General features: G+C 43.0%; 1 protein-coding gene across 1 annotated transcript in view; it reads right to left on the bottom strand.

The window, feature by feature from the left end:
• Positions 1–9021, bottom strand: part of ADAM10 (ADAM metallopeptidase domain 10) — a 165145-nt gene extending 156124 nt beyond the window's left edge. Inside the window, exon 1 of the mRNA XM_070421866.1 lies at positions 8709–9021. Coding sequence (XP_070277967.1) covers positions 8709–8763 — 55 coding nt within the window. The 5' untranslated portion in view covers positions 8764–9021. The remainder of the gene's footprint in view (positions 1–8708) is intronic.
• Between the last annotated feature and the right edge of the window lie 11622 nt (positions 9022–20643).

Raw genomic sequence — 20643 nt, 5'->3', positions numbered from 1 at the left:
CTCATAGGAATCTAACTAGTAAGACTATTAGTTTTTCCATTTATCCTTAACATTGTTTCCTTTTCCCAATATAAAAATCGACAGCTAAACTAGACAGAATTACCACTACTGTATTTTTATTCAGAATAATCACTTTTTTTTAAGTTGCTTGGAAGAATCACTAACAATTATTAAATAAGTCAATTCCTCGTTTAAAATAATACACACACAAACAAAAAAAACAACAGAAAAACCTGGGATTCTTTACCCAAGCATGCCGCATCGAGATGCCTATGTGAAAACAGATCAAATGCAAATCAATTTCTACAATTTTAGTGTCTGCCCTTGTGACTTGGGGCTCAGACTGGAAATTACTGTATGTTTTCTGTCCACAGCCTTTCATATCTATAATTTGTCTCCCCAATTAGTGGCCATATAGGCCCCTCACTGAAACTTCATGTTAGCAGCTATATCCATTGATTCCGCTTTCCTGCACCCAAACCTTTCCACACACACAAACTTCATCTTTGGTATTCCACATCTATCTATATATAAAAAAGGCTAATATGCAAAGTGTCCCCGCAGGAGTTCAACTGGGAGACCGGGAGTTCTATCACTCGCTATGACATGCACTGACCACCAGGGGGCAGCACGGAATGAAGGAAGGCCCTGGCCAGTGGCCGGGATCCAGGGAAGGGAGGCCCCAGCTGGCAGCTGGAAGGCCCCGATTGGCCCTGATCGCTGGCCAGGCCTACAGACCCTATCCATGCACAAATTTTGTGCACTGGGCCTTTAGTAGACTGTATTTTAAGCTAAACCATCCCAAAACTATACCTCTAACTTTGGCAAAATTTTTCTATTAGAACAGTGGTCCTCAACCTTCCTAATGCCGCGACCCTTTAATACAGTTCCTCATGCTGTGGTGACCCCCAACCATAAAATTATTTTCGTTGCTACTTCATAACGGTAATTTTGCTACTGTTATGAATCGTAATGTAAATATCTGATATGCAGGATGTATTTTCATTGTTACAAATTGAACATAATTAAAGCATAGTGATTAATCACAAAAACAATATGTAATTATATATGTGTTTTCCGATGGTCTTAGGCGACCCCTGTGAAAGGGTCGTTCAACCCCCAAAGGGGTCGCGACCCACAGGTTGAGAACCGCTGTATTAGAATGTGATACAATTCAAAGACAGACTAGAAATTTAACTTTTTTTTTTTTAAGTGTCTGTTTCTTTTTTTTTTTTTTTTAATATATTTTATTGATTTTCCACAGAGAGGAAGGGAGAGGGATAGAGAGCCAGAAACATCGATGAGAGAGAAACATCGATCAGCTGCCTCCTGCATACCCGCAACTGGGGATGTGCCCGCAACCAAGGTACATGCCCTTGACCGGAATCGAACCTGGGACCCTTCAGTCCGCAGGCCGACGCTCTAGCCACTGAGCCAAACCGGTGAGGGCTAGAAATTTAACTTTATACAAATCACAAAGTAACCAACCGTAACACACAACAGCTACTCACTGCAAACTAACAATAAAACACAGTATCAGCAACCTTTATTGTCTACCTTTCACCTAATCTTTCCTTTAAATACAGAGAATACTTCTTAACTTACAACTTACATTCCTGTAGAGAATGTTACAACTGCACATCTTAGGGTATGTTTAATATCAATAATCTAATATATTAGATTCAGATCAGAGTACTTAAGATTCAAATCTAGGAAATGATCTACAGGCAACCAAATGATTGTGCACTTTATTTGCTGTGTCTTCCTGGTTATTTATCAATTTCTTCTCTCCATTCTACCTTGCCTCACTTAAACTAGCAAAACAATACATCATCATCCCAGTTGTTCAGAATGTAAGAATAGGGCAACCTCAATACTAAACTCTATAAAGCCAAAACATATACATTAAAAAACAAAAAAACTTGCCCTGACAGGTTTGGCTCAGTGGATAGAGCATCGGCCTGTGGACTCAAGGGTCCCAGGTTTGATTCCGGTCAAGGGCATGTACCTTGGTTGCGGGCACATACCCAGTAGGCAGTGTGCAGGAGGCAGCTGATCAATGTTTCTCTCTCATCGATGTTTCTAACTCTCTATCCCTCTCCCTTCCTCTCTGTAAAAAATCAATAAAATACATTTTAAAAAAAAAACTTATCTAAAGCTCATGTATTCCACTTAACATACAAATATGTCAAGCATGATTATTTATAGTTTCCCCATAGAAAATATATTAGAAACAAATTAAAAGGTGATATACTCAAGGTTTGCAAGAAAGCCAAGAAATCTAACCCAAAAGTTGGAAATACTATTAACACTAGCTAGAGGAATGAAAAACCATCACCAAGAATGCCCATTTCAATTGTTTCTGAAAAAATAAAAAATAGAAACTACAACAGAACCCAGAACAGCAGCAGCTGCGCTTATACTAAACCTCAATCATTTAAGAAAATATTAAATTCAGCCCATATTAAGAACACAGTAAATGTGTACATCTTAGGGAAATTTCCATAGAAAAAAATAAAACAGCCAAAATTTTGAGCCTGGTCCCAGACTTGTTATATGGGCATCTTCTCATATCTGAACCTGTCATCTCCCAACATTTTAAGAAAAATGTAACTTGTTGAACTTATTGCTTCATTTCAATTTTCTTAATTTCAAAAGCATAGTTTATATTTATAACCCATTCTTCAAAGAAAAAAAGCCTTAGTTGGGTTTTGTTTTTTGCTTTTTGTTTGGTTGGTTTTGGGGTTTTTTTTTTTAATTGATTTGAGAAAGGAAGGGAGAGGGAGAGAGAGAAACATCAATGATGACAGAGATTCAATGATCGGCTGCCTCCTGCAAGCCCCACCCTGGGGATCAAGTCCACAACCTGGGCACATACCCTCACAGAGAATTGAACCATGACCTCCTGGTTCATAGGTCCACAGCTCAACCACTGACCCAAGCCCACAGGGCCCTAAGTTAGTTTTTATTGATATGACCCTCAATCAATTTTCTAAGTCTTATCTCAGTAGGAAAAGAAATGGTTTATTATTTACTAGTATTTGCTCACTGAGATCAAGATATTTAGAAAAACTAACCATCATTCTTTAAGACCTTCAAATTGTTGGTATTATGAAAACAGGAATTTTAAATAACATCTGATAACCTAATGCTAGATAAAATTATATATGTCACAGTTTTTATTATATTTTTAAGACTATGAAAAAATAAATTACAAAAAAATAAACAGGGTGTCCCAAAAACATGTATACACACTTTAACAGCTGACAGTTCAATTGATGTTTCTTTCTTTTCAGCCACACTAAGCGTTCTTCTTTAAAAAAAAAAAAAAAAAAGGCCCTAGCCGGTTTGGCTCAGTGGATAGAGCGTCAGCCTGCGGACTCAAGGGTCCCAGGTTCGATTCCAGTCAAGGGCATGTACCTTGGTTACGGACACATCCCCAGTAGGGAGTGTGCAGGAGGTAGCTGATCGATGTTTCTCTCTCATCGATGTTTCTAACTCTCTATCCGTCTCCCTTCCTCTCTGTAAAAAAATCAATAAAATATATAAAAAAAAAAAGAAAAAAAGAAAAATACACACACACACACACACACACACACACACACACACTCTAGAGGCCCAGTGCACAAAATTTGTGCACTCGGGAAGGTGGGGGTCTCTCAGCCCGGCCTGCGCCCTCTCTCAGTCCAGGAGCCCTCGAGGTATGTCTCACTGCCGGTTCAGGGAGTGGACATAAGCTGGCAGTCGGACATCCTTAGCACTACTGTGGAGGCGGGAGAGGTTCCTGCCACCACTACTGAGCTCGCCAGCCATGAGCCCAGCTTCTGGCTGTGCAGTGCTCCCCCTGTGGGAATGCACTGACCACCAGGGGGCAGCTCCTGCATTGAGCGTCTGCCCCCTGGTGGTCAGTGCACATCATAGCGAATAGTTGTTCCACCATTTGGTCGATTTGCATATTAGCCTTTTATTATATAGGATATATATATATACATATATATACATATATACATATATATACATGTATATACATATATATATATATATATATATTAATTGATTTTAGAGAGAAAGGGGGAGGGAGAGAAGAAACATCAATGGGCTGCTTCCTGCATGCCCCCTACTGGGGACTAAACCAGCAACCTGTGCCCTGACCAGGCAAGAGGTCAACGCTCAACCACTAAGCCCCACCAGCTGGACCAGACTAAGTTTTGAACAAAGGAAATCCATCCTAAAATGCTACTGTTTGAAAATGCAGTTGAAGTACAAACACTACCTTCACAAATTACTCCAAGTATACATTTTTTGGGGGGTAAGGGGAGAGACACACAGGATGTCCCCAAAATATGTATAAATACTTTAACAACTGGTAACTCACTTAATTTTCACTTCTTTTCAGGTTTAACTGATTTGAAATAATGGGTGAAGCCAGACTAAGCTTTGAACAAAGAAAATTTATCCACCAGCCTTTTTTATGGGAATACATAAAAAATAAAGTTTAAGGTACAAAACCAGCAACAGTTGACAAATTGAAGACGCACAAATACTGAACAAAATGATTCTTGATGTTTTCGATTCCATTGCTTCATGGTATCAGCAGTGCCTGGACCAGAAGGGTCATCAGTTTGAAAACAGGCATTGACAACAACAAAATATTATTTCTGTAGATTCTTTCAAATTTTAAAAAATGAACTGTATGTTAATAAACACTGACTTTATAATCATTCAAATTGTGTATACATTTTTTGGGACACCCTATATATCAAAAGCTGGATAAGAGGTCTCAGTCAAAAAATAAGCATTTTTAAAAGTTTGGAATCATCTATGAAAGATGAAGTCAAGGCAAAGATGTGAATATCATTCCTACAGGATCCAGGCAGGTAACAAAAATGAGTGAAATAGGCCATTTCTATTACCCACAGAAATGATGGGAACTGCATTGACTGGTAAGCTGTCTAAAGAGGGCAGCTACTTTTTCTACTATTCTGCAGACAATGGGAATGCAGCTAAGTAATGCCTGTTCAAGTCTTCCCAAAAATCAAGAAATCCATGAATTTTATTGAGAAATTTCCCGATTTTTCAATGTCAATCACTAGCTGAAACTTACAAACACGGCAAATCAAAGAAAACACATCTACAGGATAGTTCAGTCCAGAGGGCACTTCAAAGCTAACGTGTGAAAACTGCTTTCATAAAAGTATAAGAGGGTAATGAGTAAAAAATTCAAGCTTTGAGGTCAAACAGGCTTGTGTTTGAATGAATGATGCTAAAAAATTATTTCTTCAAGCCTGTTTCTTCAACTGTAAATATCACCACTCTCTCATAAATGATGAAAAACTCCTAAAACAATACCAGATACACAAAAGACATTACAGAAATAGCCCTTACTCTCCCTACTTAACCCTGCAAGTCCTTAGGAAAATTTTAAATATAACAAATAATAACACACTTAAAGACCTTAAAAGTTATAAAAAGGACATCAGAAAACAGAGGTGCCTGCCATGTCCATTGCTCTCAAACCCTGCTACTCAGAGGTCCTGTAGAAACAGAGAAGATACTGTTAACTTAGGGCAGCGATTTCCAGCCTTTTCATCTCATGACACACATAAACTAATTACTAAAATTCTGTGGCACACTGGTTGAAAATCACTCACTTAGGGGATGGCTTGAAATGGGCCTTCTTAAAGTGTTACAGCTAACTAGATTGCCAATCTCTAGTTAAAAAGACAAAGAATCAGAGCTCCTTAAAGAAAAGACAAAAAAAACAAAACAAAACTAAATGTCTGTCTCTTTTATCAATTTTATAGACCTTTACTTGCTGGTAGAAGTGGAAGAAATAGTTTATACTTTTAGTACTTGGGGCCAAACTTCCAGAAGACTTATTTCTATAGAATGCATGGTACAAAGCAAAGCATTTACACCAGATTTTTAAATATTAAAAATGTCATACTCTAAAGTTCATTTTATATATAATTTCATCAAACCAAAACATGTACTGCTACAGTTAAAATACCTTTGGACCTCTCAAACTACTTAATTTTTTAAAAAAGAAAAGACATCAACTTCCAACATATCTGTGTTAAAAAGTAATATTTACATATACAGAAAAATTCTTTGGGCTATATTTAATAAAAATAGCTCCAATAAATTTCTAATGTAGTTACAAATAATAAAGAAAAGCATTTTATGTATATATTTGAGTATATGTCTACATAGACACTGAACTCTAGAAATTTTACACTACCTTCCTACAAATACAACATAGGCTGGGACATGTGCTAGAACAGACAGCATTAGGAAAGTTTAAATTTTGTAATTTCAAACACTTTATCTCTTCCAGCTTCCATCATATTAAGAGGAAAAATAATTAATACAAAACAGTGATTGATAAGTCAGAAAGGGGGAAGCAATTAAAAGGTTATATTAAGTACCTAAAAATGATTTACACTTTAAAATTAAACCCATGTTTCCACTACTAATTCTACACAAACATAATCATTCTCTCACACATTAAAACAAATATAGAATTTCAGTTTAATATATCCTATTCTACATATCTCATCATTTAAACTTCTTACAAACTTGATCACAAATATCTCAGAACAGATGAAAAAACTATATTACCATAAAATTACAAATATCTCCATGTACCCAAAAGCAACAATCTTGATGCTGATTTTTAAATCAAATACTTGTATTGTTTTTTAAAGTTCTGCTTAAAACAAATGTTAAAAAATGTAACAAACCTTTTAACCACTGTGTAATGCAAAACGATAGTTTATAAATGATTTCAGAGTTCTGAATTTAGAAAACGTCTGTGTATCTGCCGTGGCCAGGTAGCTCAGTTGGTTAGAGGTTACAGATTCTATCCTGGGTCAGGGCACATACAAGAATCAACCAATGAATGTATGAATAATTGGAACAACAAATCAATGTTCCTCTCTCTCTCTCTCTCTAAAAAATAAATAATTTTAATAATAAAACGTTACTGTTAAAAAAAAGAAAATGTGTAACAAGAGTCTTAACCCACAAAGATTATGCCGTTACTTTACTTTCTTTTTCTTTACTTTCTCAGACTGCACCAGTTTTTATCCTTACTGTTTCAATGTTTAAAAATAAAGGACAGTTTATATACTACATCAGTAGTTTAAAATATCTCAGGTGTTTGTCTTACTTTTTACTACCTCATATAAATCAGTATCTAACTCCTTATAATCACAAAAAGTGAAAACTGACAGAAAAGTGATTTATTGGAAGCCACACTTAGAAGGTATATACAAATGTTAAATGAAAAGGCTCTTATAGAGGGTCTCTAGCACATGATTTTAACACTAAACATCTACTAGAAGCTCTTAATCTAAAATGTACTATGTAATAAATGAATACTACAAGCTACAGCAAAAGTTTACCTACAAAGTTACCAACCTCGGACTAAGTAGAATACAGGACCAAAAAAAAAAAAAAATGCTTGGCTCTGCAATCATACGTCAAAGTGACAGACAAAAGAACAGAAACTACAGATACTGCATGAAACATTCAGATACTCTCTAAATGATCAAATTAGGCTCTACTCATCCAAAGCATTCCGGAAGTTTTTTTCAGCTCAATGCTTTAAAAATACGCTCGAGTTTTTAAGTGTGCTTGAAGGAACAAGGCAAACAGTCTACCTAGAATAAAGCGCATTTACACAACAAAATGATGCAGCTGGTCCTAGGATACAATAGAAACAAAAATCTCCTCCAAGACCCACGTCATCAAGAGTGTATGTGCTTTTTAGTAAACATAGCCCCACCTTGGGGGCCAGGGGCTGCCTCTGTCTTGACAGCTACCCTGACTGTTCCACCTGAGAGTTGAAGAAAACTCTTCAAAAGTTGGGCCGCCCACGGGCCGTCGCTCGGAGAGACCCAATCTGGCCCCCGAGATAAAAGAACGCCCCGCAACCGCTCACCTCCTCCCCACCAAGCCCTTTCCCCTGGGCAACAGAACGTCTTCCCGGGACGGAAACACACCCTCCGGCGAACCCGCTCCGAACCCTCGGGCAGAGGCAGGGCAAAGCGGAAGCCGCCGGCTCGGACACCCGGGAGACCCCGGTACCCCTCCACCCGCGGCGCCCCCGCACAGCCGGGTCGGTCCGGACCGCCGCCGTCCCCAGTGAGAAACCATTCACCAGCCCGGCCGCACACATCCCGCAACTTCCCACGAGCCTGCGCCGCGGTGCAGCTCCGGAATCCGCCACCGGGCAAGGGAGGAGGGCGGAGGGGTGCGGGTGCGGGTGCGGGTGCGGGTGAGCGCGCCACCAGGGCGGCCAGGACCGCCGGCCCGCGGCGGCTGCCCCGGCGCCAGGCAAGCGGGCTGGAGTGATGGAGCCACCGGCCTGGGCTCCGCGGCGCTCTCCCGGCGACCCGGGTCTCCCAACTTTGCTTCTCTGGGAGGCGACCCCCGCAGCCCCCGCCACCGGGGCTGTGGCGGGCGGGGAAGGCCTCGCCGGAGGCTCGCCGCCTCCTCGGCCCACCACGGAAGGGAACGCGGTCGGGGTACGAGGGACAATAGGGAGCGGGGAGCGCTGCGCGCCTGAGTGGCGCCGCCGGCCGGCCGGGCTGACTGACGCGCCCGCCGCGCGGCACGACTGGGCTCCGCTCGGCCGGGCCGCCGCTGCCGCCGCGCGGTCCGCGGGGGTCACGGCGCCCCCGGCACTCCGGGTCGTGCCTCACCTCCCAGCCCCGCTGCCCAGGAGAGGAGCAGAATTAACACTCTCAGCAACACCATCTTCCGCTGCCGCCGCCTCCTCACGGGTTAACAGCAGCACATCGATCCGGAGGGAGAAGCTGAAGGGGCTTGGTCCGGAGACTCCACGGGAAGCCGGGACCTCCCCCCGACCGGAGACACGGCGAAGCACCTCCCTCTCGCTCCACTTCAGGGGCCCGACAGGCTCCCAGCTCCTCCAAAACAGGGACCTCCCTCCCGCTCGCTCGTTTCCTTCCTCCCTTCCCCGCTTTCCTTCCCTCGCTCCTTTCCTCTTCCCTATCTCCCTCCCCCAAGCCCGGGACCTCCGCCTCCTTCCTCACCACGTGATGCACGGGCGCCCAACGGGCACGCGGAGCCGCGCCCCTTCCTCCCGCCCCTCCCCCTCCCCGAGGCGTCCCAGGGGCGCGCGCATGCGCGTGGAGGCCCGTTCTCGGGCGGCCGGGCCCGCCGCCGCTTCCTGTCCGCCGGCGGAGAGCTGGGATTGGGCTTGGGAGGCGGGGTTCCCTCTGGTCCCGCCCCCCGGCGGGAGCGCGTCTCGGCGGATCGAGCTCCGCTAGTTCTTACAGCTGCTGAGAACTGTCAATTGGGGTAAAAATGGGAGAATGAAGGATGTTAAGGGGCCGCTTTCCACTTCTTAACAAGGAACGGAGGTTTTTGTTTCTTTTTCGGCGTCTGGTGATGCACGACAGCTAATAAGTAAACAAAAAGCAAAGTGCCAGCAAGCGGTAATTATACTGGCGACAGTCACCGGCGATCAGAGCACAAATGTAAACACTTTCAAGCATCAGAAAGGAAAGGCACAGCCTAAGGCATATTTTTCTGAGCTCTTTACAGATTTGTGCCACAGCCCTGGCCTTAGCCGTTCTGAAAGCCTTCAGCCTAAACCACAAAGGTCCTAAATCTCCAGCCCCCCAAAAATGTCCTCTTTACCACTTTCTCTGTCCCATCTCTGAAAGAACTCTCAAATCTCCCTCATCTCAACTTCCTAACTTATTTAACGTTTATATTTGGTGTCTTAGTAACTCACTTTGGTTCTTAAAACTCGTATTTCATGGACGACAGATTGAAGCAGAAGACCTGAAACTAGAGAAATTTAAAATAAAATAGAAAGGAAGGAAAGAAGGAAGGGAGGGAGGGAGGGAGCTTCTTGAGGTTGGTCTTGCAATGGTGTTTGTTTGTTTGTTTGTTTGTTTTGGATATGACATCAAAAGCACAAGTAATGAAAGCAAAACTAAATAAGTGGGACTACATCAAACCAAAAAGGTTATTCACAATAAAAGAAACAAGAAAATTAAAACCTTCGAATGAGGAAAAATATGTCCAAGTCAGATATCTGATAAAGGGTTAATATCCAAAATATGTAAAGAATTCTTACAACTCAATAGCACAAAAGCAAACAATCCAATTTAAAAATGGGCAGAGGAACTGAATAGACATATTCCCAAAAATATCCAAATGACCAATAAGTACATGAAAAGATCCTCAACACCACTAATGATCAGGGAAACACAAATCAAAACCACAATGAGATATCATCTCACCGTCAGAATGGCTCTGACCAAAAAGACAAGTGTTGTAAAGGATGTGGATAAAAGAGAACCCTGTGCTCTGTGGTTGGTGGGAATGTAACTTGGTACAGCCAATACAGAAAACAATATAGAGGCACGCCCCCTACCGGGGATCAAGCCTGCAACCTGGGCTTGTGCTCAGACTGGGAATCAGCCACCAACCCCCAGGTGCACCAGATGATGCCCAACCAACTGAGCCCCACCAGCCAGGGCTCATGGAATTGTTTTGATAATTAAATTTAAATTAGTTAACATTTATAAAGTGATTATAACAGTGCCTGGCAGGCAATAAGTGGTTGTTAAGCAAAAAAAGAAATACCTTGGTTCTTCCATGAACACTCAAACATCCATTAAAAAAGAGTAATTAATAGCATTGTTTCCTTACCAGTATAATAAATGTGCTCCTCAAGTTTTAATAATGAGAAATTCAGCAAGTAAGTCTGTGGCCGTATAAAGTATATTATACAAGTAATACTACAGAAAAATGCTTGTACAACTTGAAAACAACCCAGTAAATGTTTCAACAATTACATTTTAAATTTACAACTCTTAATAAACTAACTGCTTGCTGGATGTCTCACTGTCATGCCAAACAACATATTTAACTTCTTACCTCTAATAATGGCACCAGTGACCTTGGGTGGAGCGTAGAATCATCTTGGACTCTTCTCTGAGTCTCTTGTCTATTCATAACCAGTCACCAAGTATTGATTCTTCCCTGAAATTGTCTTTCTTGTGCCTGCAACCTTTCTCTTCCTGTCTACTGTCTCTTTGGTTTACACAATTATTTTCTCTTGCTTAAACTGCTACAGACTCTCTCACTCCAGTCTCTGGTCCTCATGCTTTCAAACCCAGGTTCAATCCACTGCAATTTACTTACATTCCCATCATTCCCAAGAAGTCAGTCTCTGTAGGGCCATCAAAGATCTGTTAGTTATCAATGCCACTGTACACCTTCACTCCTTATCTAACTCGATCTCTTGGTCAATTAACACTCTTTCCTCAAAATTCCCTTTTCCAATATTATCCAAAACCTTGCTCTCTCCTGATTTTCTTCCTTACTTCTTAACTGCATCTTTTCCCTGGGGCTTTTTCTTCCCTTTATTTTTTTAAATATATTTTATTGATTTTTTACAGAGAGGAAGGGAGAGGGATAGAAAGTTAGAAACATCAATGAGAGGGAAATATCGATCCGCTGCCTCCTGCACACCCCCTACTGGGGATGTGCGCACAACCAAGGTACATGCCCTTGACCAGAATTGAACCTGGGACCCTTCAGTCCGCAGGCCGGCGCTCTATCCACTGAGCCAAACGGGTTAGGGCAATTCCCTTTATTTTTTACATATAGCTGTTCCTTGGGATTTTATCTTTGGCTTTCTTATCTTCTCATTCTTCACTTGCATGGTTATATTTTTACTACCCCCAAAAGTCTATGACTCAGTAAGCTGAAAAACTCCTTGGTAACAAAGCCTGGGTGTGTCTTGTTTCAAATTCTACCCCATTGCCTAGCAGATATTCAGCACTTTTCCTGGACCTGTGCTCCAAGCCTCAGACCTATATCCTAGTTGCACCATTTACTAGCTGTGTGACCTTGACTACATTAAGGCTCCTGTGCCACAGTTTCCTAGTCTCTACAGTGGGGAAAATAGTAATACCTATCTCAGAGGCTTGCTGTGAAAGTTAAACAAATTAATAGATGTAAAGTACTTAGAATACTATATGGTACATACTAAGCTAACTCCTCCCTGAAGTTACACAGCCACGCCAAATTCAGTATGTCCCAAACTGAACAAGCCCCTACATCAATCTACCCAAATCATTTCTTTCTTCCTATATTTCCTATTTTGTTTAGTGGCAACACCATCCATGCAATTACCTAAACTGCTGTCCCACCCCGGAAGGTCATTAAGTCAGCTTTTATCCCCAGCTTATGAAATTTCCCCTGCCACCTCTACTGCCACAGCCCAAGCTCTGCTCTCCTTGTCTTGCAATACCCACTCCCTGACATTTTGCCACCACTGCTGCCCGAATGATTTTTTTTATCCTTACCTGAGGATACATACATTAACTTTAGAGAGAAAGAGAGAAACATCGATGTGAGAAATACCTATCAGCCACTCCCCACCCCCTACACCCCTACACCTGCCCAGCCGGGAATCCAGCCCACATCCCTTCAGTGAATGGGAGGATGTTGCAACCAACTGACTTACCAGGTCAGAGCCAGAGTGATCTTTTTAAAAAAATATATCACTTTAGCCCTTAGCTGTGGCCAATGTGTCTCCTTTCTACCTGCTAAATTGAATGCTGCCTGATTTTAATCAATTTTTACTCAATAAACTCATAAAACTTTTCTGTGTAAAAAGGGGATCAGAGAAGAAAAGAACTTAGAAGACCCACTTTTGGGGAAAAGAGAAGAGTGAAAAATGGTATTTATAATTTACGGCACTTAGAAGGTATGTAATAAATTTTAATTTCATTTTGAATGTAAAGGAAAAGTTATTTTTTTTTAAATATATTTTATTGATTTTTTACAGAGAGGAAGGGAGAGAGATAGAGAGTTAGAAACATCGATGATAGAGAAACATCGATCAGCTGCCTCCTGCACATCTCCTACTGGGGATGTGCCCGCAACCCAGGTACATGCCCTTGACCGGAATCAAACCTGGGACCCTTCAGTCCGCAAGCCGACGCTCTATCCACTGAGCAAAACCGGTTTCGGCAGGAAAAGTTATTGTTATAGAAATGGTTCAGGCTTCTTCTCCTCTGTTAAATCTTCACTAAGTTCATTAGCAGAAAAAAATTAATAAAGGTGCTCTTTTATTTTTATTTATTTCAGAGAGGAAGGGAGAGAGAGAGAGAGAGAGCGAGAGAGAGAGAGAGAGAAACATCAATGATGAGAGAAAATCATTGATTGGCTGCCTCCTGCACACACCCCACTAGAAATCAAGACAGCAACCTGGGCATGTGCCCTGACCAGGAATCCAACCGTGACCTCCTGGTTGAGAGGTTGGCACTCAACCACTAAGTCATGCCGGCTGGGCCTCTTTTCTCCTTTAAGTGAAACTCCTACTCCATCCAATTGAACTGGTCTACACTTGGAAACCCCAAAGCATCTTAAACTTTCCCTCCTCCATGCTTTGTCCCCCCTATTTCCTTTCTGTTTATACAGTATGTTTATTAAAAAAAAAGAAAATAGAGTCGCTTATGCTAAAGCTCCATGTGAACAAACTGAGACTTAATTTATAGTTTCAGCTCTCCGAGAAATGTAATCTAAAACCAGTCATCAGGAATCTCTTGATCAGCACTTGTTAGGTAATCTGCCTGAATAGACATCTGCCATTCCCTAAAGCAGCGGTTCTCAACCTGTGGGTCGCGACCCCTTTGGCGGTCGAACGACCCTTTCACAGGGGTCACCTAAGACCACCCTGCATATCAGGTATTTACATTATGATTCATAGCAGTAGCAACATTACAGTTATGAAGTAGCAACGAAAATAATTTTATGGTTGGGTCACAACATGAGGAATTGTATTTAAAGGGCCAGAAGGTTGTAGAACCACTGCCCTAAAGGAACATGAACTTGTAATAACAAACCTGCTTTTTTGCCCACTATAACTTCCTTGTTCCTTCTCCCTTCTGTTTATAAAAGTCTTTCATTTATAGAGCTCCTCAGAGCTCCTTTCTACCTGCTAAATTGGATGCTGTCTGATTTTAATCAATTTTTATTCAATAAACTCATAACAATTTTATTTTTAAAAATATACTTTATTGATTTTTTACAGAGAGGAAGGGAGAGGGATAGAGAGTTAGAAACATTGATGAGAGAGAAACATTAATCAGCTGCCTTCTGCACACTGCCTACTGGGCATGTGCCCGCAACCAAGGTACATGCCCTTGACCGGAATTGAACCTGGGACCCTTGAGTCCGCAGGCTGATGCTCTATCCACTGAGCCAAACCAGTTAGGGCATCATAACAATTTTAATATGCCTCAGTTATCTATCTAAATAATAGAGGAATATGCAAATTAGCCAGGATGCCCTAACACAGTGGTCAGCAAACTCATTAGTCAACAGAGCCAAATATCAACAGTACAACGATTGAAATTTCTTTTGAGAGCCAAATTTTTTAAACTTAAACTATATAGGTAGGTACATTGTTATTAACTTAATTAGGGTACTCCTAAGGCTTAGGAAGGGCTACACTCAAGGGGCCAAAGAGCCGCATGTGGCTCACGAGCCGCAGTTTGCCGACCACGGGTCCTAACGTCACAACTGAACAGCAGGGACCTGAGGCTGCATGGTGCCTGGCCAGGGCGAGGAACCTCAGGCCACACCCCCCACCCCAGCGCCGGACCAGAGGACCTCATGTCACGCCCCTTCCTGGCAGGGCTTAATGGGGTACCTCAGGCCATGCCCCCTTCCACCCAGGTGCCGGATCGGGGGACCTCAGGCCACGCCCCCTGCCTGACGGGACTTGACAGGGGACCTCAGGCCGTGCTCTCCACCACGACGCTGGGCTGGGGGACCTGAGGCTGCGCCCCCTGCCCAGAGGGGCTTGACAGGGGTGGGGCTGGCCAGGTCTGGGTCTCACTCAATGGGGGTGGGGCCGGCTGGGTCTGGGTCTCCTGCGTTTTTGAAGCATGTGGGTGGTGGGCGGGGACTTGACTCTAGGTCCCACGGAGCAGCCCAGGAGAAAGATTTTCATACATTTTACTAATTTCCTTTCATCTCTGACACTTTTATTATAGAGAAAGGGCAAATAGCAATATTCAAATATTTCCTTCAATTAATTCCCTTTTTAATGTGCATGAATTTCATGCACTGGGCCACTAGTCCTATATAATAAAAGCCTAATATGCTAGGTGTCTACCATTTGTTTGATCAGATGCTCCAACCTGTAGGTTAGATTGCTGCTGGGGTCCAGCCGATTGGGACTGGGCGAGAGGGGCCAGACATGCCCTGGAGCCTTCCTGCGGTCCCTCCCTGATTGTGCACTGGTGGGGTCCCTCGGCCTGGCCTGCACCCTCTCACAATCCAGGACCCCTCAGGGGGTGTTGGAGAGGCCTGATCCCCACAGGCCAGGCCAAGGGACCCCAACAGTGCACAAATCCATGCACTGGGCCTCTTTAAATAAGTATTACCTAGAGTTTAAAACACTGGTTACAGCCTTGTAACTCATAAACCAAATTGACTCAGAGACATGTTTAGTTTGATTTATAGTCAATTTTATTTACTTATGTCAATTTTCAACAATTATGAGCTTTCTTGTTAAAATCTAAATTCCAGATTTAAAATATATATTTAAATATATTTTTATTGATTTCAGAGAGGAGGGGAGAGGCAGAGAGAGATAGACACATCAATGAGACAGAATCATTGATCAGCTGCCTCCTGCATGCCCCCAACTGGGGATTGAGCCTGCAATCCAGGCATGTGCCCCAACTAGGAATCAAACTGTGACCTCCTAGTTCATAGATCAATGCTCAACCACTAAGCCACCACTAAACTACTCCTGATTTAAAGATTTCCAGACTGCCAAGACAATATTCCTGACATAGTACCCAGCACCATGATAGCACTTTACAATGCAATGAAGTAGATATATCCCATTTTACAAATAAGGAAACAGTGGCAGACTAGGCTTCTAACCCAAGTTTGTTTAACTCTGAGTCTTTTTAATTACTGGGTGAATCTATTCTTATTATCATTGCATGGTCCAGAATCTACTTCTTTTTTTTTTTAAATATATTTTATTGATTTTTTACAGAGAGGAAGGGAGAGAGATAGAGAGTTAGAAACATCGATGAGAGAGAAACATTGATCAGCTGCCTCCTGCACACTCCCTACTGGGGATGTGCCCGCAACCAAGGTACATGCCCTTGACCGGAATCGAACCTGGGACCATTGAGTCCACAGGCCGACGCTCTATCCACTGAGCCAAACCGGTTTCGGCCAGAATCTACTTCTTGGCTTTGAAGGTGCAGAAGCTTGATTTTTCTCAGTGCACCCTGATTTGATCAGCCAATCAGGACTAATTCATAGGTGCTAAACTCTCAGGATACTTATGTTTTGATCAAAATGTCACCTCATTATTTTATAAGTTAGATATTCATGTTAGCAAGTCAATGCATTCTCTTTTTCATTTTTTTATTTTTAAAAATATATTTTTTATTTCAGAGAGGAAGGGAGAGGAAGAGAAAGAAACATCAATTATGAGAATGATAAAATATAGTTTTAGACATGACTTTGAAGGTGGACATACACACACATACATAAAATCCTTGAATGAGTACATTGAAAAAATGGCCAAAAGACTAACTTTGGAGCATTGTGGAGTTTTGGGAGAGTAATGAAAAATCACAATGGCTATAGAAGGTAAATTTAGAAGCCTTTTATTCTTTTTTTAAAACATATTTTTATTGATTTCAGAAAGGAAGGGAGAGGGACAGAGAGATAGAAACATCAATGATGAGAATCATTGATCAGCTGCCTCCTACATGTCCCCCACTGGGTATCAAGCCCACAACTGGGCATGTGCCCAGACCAAGAATCAAACTGTGACCTACTGGTTTACAGGTTGATGCTCAACCACTGAGCCACACCAGCCGGGCACAGAAGCCTTTTTAAAATTTTATTACTAGAGGCCCGGTGCACAGATTCATGCACGGGGGGGTGGGGGGGGAGGTGCCCTCTCGCAATCTGGGGCTCCTCGGGGGATGTCCAACTGCCTGTTTAGGCCCAATCCCCTGGCCTGCAGGGATTGGACCTAAACAGACAGTCAGACATCCCCCAAGGGATGTAGCAGTGTGCCAAGTGGCAGGCGGCAAAGAAGGAGCCTGAGCCAGGGCGGAGCACTGCTCATACTCATCCCCACCTGCTGCGCCTGCTGCCGCCACTTGGTAGCACTGCCTCGGAGTCAGGAGAGGCTCCGCCAACGCCGTTGTGCTCACGAGCCGTGAGCCCGGCCTCTGGCTGAGCAGCGCTCCCCCTGTGGGAGTGCACTGACCACCAGGGGGCAGCTCCTGTGTTGAGCGTCTGCCCCTTAGTGGTCAGTGTGCATCATAGCAACTGCTCAACCAGTCATTCTGGTTGTTGTGGTTGTTCAGTGGTAAGGTCGCTTAGGCTTTTATATAGAGACTAGAGGCCCGGTGCACAAAAATTTGTGCACTCGGGGGGGGGGGGGCGTCCCTCAGCCCGGCCTGTGTCCTCTTGCAGTCTGGGACCCCTCGGGGGATGACCATCTGCTGGCTGAGGCCTGTTCCCCAGGGGATTGGGCTAAGCTGGCAATCAGACATCCCTCTGGCAGCCCGGCAGCCCTCGGGGGATGTCCACTTGCCAGCGGGGAGCAGACCTAAGCTGAAGTCGGACATCCTTAGCACTGCTGAGGAGGCAGAAGAGGCTCCCACCACCACCGCTGTACTGGCAGCCATCAGCCTGGCTTGTGGCTGAGCAGAGCTCCTCCATGTGGGAGCTCACTGACCACCAGGGGGCAGCTCCTGCATTGAGCGTCTGCCCCCTGGTGGTCAGTGTGTGTCAAGTGACCAGTCATTCCCAGTCTTTCTGCTGTTAGGGTCAGTTTGCATATTACCCTTTTACTATATAGGATAGAGGCCTGGTGCACAGGTGGGGGCCGGCTGGTTTGCCCTGAATGGTGTCCCGGATCAGGGGGGTAGGGGGGTCCCACTTGGGTGCCTGGCCAGCCTGGGTGAGGGGCTGATGGCTGTTTTCAGGCTGCCCGCACCCCCTTCAGGGTGGGGGTCCCTACTGGGGTGCCTGGCCAGCCTGGATGAGAGGCTGAGGGCTGTTTTCAGGCAGGCCAAGCCTGCAACTGAAGCTCCCAGTCTCTCCTTTTTTTTCTTTTTTATTCTGGGATTTATTTACCTTCTGTAATTGAAACTTTGTTGCGGCTCCAGCTCCGAGGCTGGATGGCTGAAAGCAAGTACCTGGGGTTTGTTTAGCTTCTATAACTGCAACATAGTTGCTTAGAGTGCAGCTCAGAGCCCAGTAGGGGCAGGCAGGGAACCTTGGCTTCCTCCATTGCCGGGGCAACCAAGCCTCATGTTCACTTAAGCTGCCTGGCTGCCGGCCGCCATCTTAGTTGGCAGTTAATTTGCATATCGCCCTGATTAGCCAATGGGAAGCATAGCAGAGGTATGGTTAATTACCATGTTTGTCTATTATTAGATAGGATTTATTTATTTGCTACAGGGGTGGGAGGAGAGGCTCCCCCTAATGCTAGAATAGTGAGTCTCAAACCTTTTCATGTATTAGAACACCTACAGGTCTTATTAAAACTCAGACCTCTACACCAAGAGTTTTTTTATTCTGTAGACTAGAGAAGTCTTGGACTAGAGAATTTTCATTTTTAATTAGTTCCCAGGTGATGTTGATACTACTAATCCAAAAACTACACTTTGAGAATGACTGTACTAGAATTAAGGGTTATCTGGCAAATTGGTGGGTTGGTAGGGCAGAAGCATGTGTGAAGAGAGAAATCCTAAGAAAGAAGTCCTAAGCCTTAGATACGATATACTTGATCCAATAACAAAACCTTAACCACTTGGTGTAAGACAAGGGGAGTAGGGATTCTGAGTTGAAGGTAATGAAATATATTCTTTGAATTCATTCCTGGTGCAGCCTATCTGGATACATATTTAGGTCCCACTTTTAAAAAGGACTGCATAAATAAAATTGAGAGAACTGCACAAATATTGTTGCATATCAGAGCTATAATAAAAGGGAAAAGAAGGTCATTTCCCTCCATTCTCCATCATGTATCTTCAACACCACCAGGACAGACTAGCATCTGGTGAAGCAGCATGGAGTAGAAGCAGCACCTGGTAGAATATCATAGAATTGGATTTGTTTCTGAACAGGTGTGGGACTCCTCATGGGGGCTCTCAGAAATAATTAAATAGGGAATGTACTTTGCAGGAGGCTTGAGTTTCTGCATAAGCAGTTGAGGGCCAGAGCCAGGGCAATTTGAGTTACATGGAAACCTTTGATTTTAACTCAGAATGTTTTCACTGTATCTTGAGTAGAAAACTACAGGGTATAAAGGTATATACACCCAGCATCTTCTGCTCTGAGCCACGTTTTAAGTCAGCTAACAATAAACAACCACCAAATTATTTTTAGTAGAACCATCAACAAAATAAAAGCATGGTGTGTGAATTATAGCTCTTACATGTTTACACAGGATAGACTGAGAAAGAGACAACCGTAGTCAGGGGAATAATTAGAATTCTGCTACACTCTAGTAGTAAGGTAATAAGCACTAAGCTATGGGGTGACTACAGGCAAATGAAGTAGGAAAGTGGTACATAATATCAGCAAGACTTGATAGATGAGATAATATTCAGCAAGTAAATTAGGGTAAAAGTCAAAGATGGGACCAACTTTTCTGTCTTGGAAGCTAGAAAAGCTATGACCCAACTAAGAAAAACAGAATTTTAAGAGAATAATCATTTTGAGCCCTAGCTGGTTTGGCTCAGTGTATGGAGCAACGGCCTGCGGACTAAAGGGTCCGGGTTCGCCGAAACCAGTTTGGCTCAGTGGATAGAGCATCGGCCTGCGGACTGAAAGGTCCCAGGTTCGATTCTGGTCAAGGGCATGTACCTGGGTTGTGGGCACATCCCCAGTGGGGGATGTGCAGGAGGCGGCTGATCGATGTTTCTCTCTCATCGATGTTTCTGGCTCTCTATCTCTCTCCCTTCCTCTCTGTGAAAAATCAATAAAATATATTAAAAAAAAAATAAATAAATAAAGGGTCTGGGTTCGATTCCAGTCAAGGGCACGTGCCTGGATTGTGGGCTTGATCCCCAGTAGGGGGCGTGCAGGAGGCAACTGATCAATGATTCTCTCTCATCATTGATGTTTCTATCTCTCTCTCTCTCTCTCCCTTCCTCTCTAAAATCAATAAAAAAAATTTTTTTAATTATAATCAATATTCTAAGACACGAAAGGTCAGAATGCCATGAAACAATAAAAAGGAACTAGAAAGAACTCTTAGAAATTAAATATAATGTAGTATCAATAAACAATGCATTAAAAAGAACTGAGAGATAAAATTGAGGAAATATCTTAGAAAGTAGAACAAAAAGATAAAATAAAATTAGAGAAAAGGTAAGAATTATTAAAAAATATGAAAAAAGAAAATTTCCCAGACCTGAAGGACCTAAGTTTCTCCAGTGAATATGAATATCACCAAGTACCCAGCCCAATAAATAAAGCATGACCCACCCAAAGATATATCAAATACTGAAATGTCAGGATACCAAGAAGAGAAGATCAAATAAACTTCAGAGAGAAGAAACAGGTTACATACAAAGG

The sequence above is a fragment of the Myotis yumanensis genome, unplaced genomic scaffold (genome assembly GCF_028538775.1).
Source record: "Myotis yumanensis isolate MYYU_CA2020_CCGP unplaced genomic scaffold, mMyoYum1.0.hap1 SCAF_1, whole genome shotgun sequence".
NCBI lineage: Eukaryota > Metazoa > Chordata > Mammalia > Chiroptera > Vespertilionidae > Myotis > Myotis yumanensis.
This window is presented reverse-complemented; position numbering and strand designations above follow the sequence as displayed.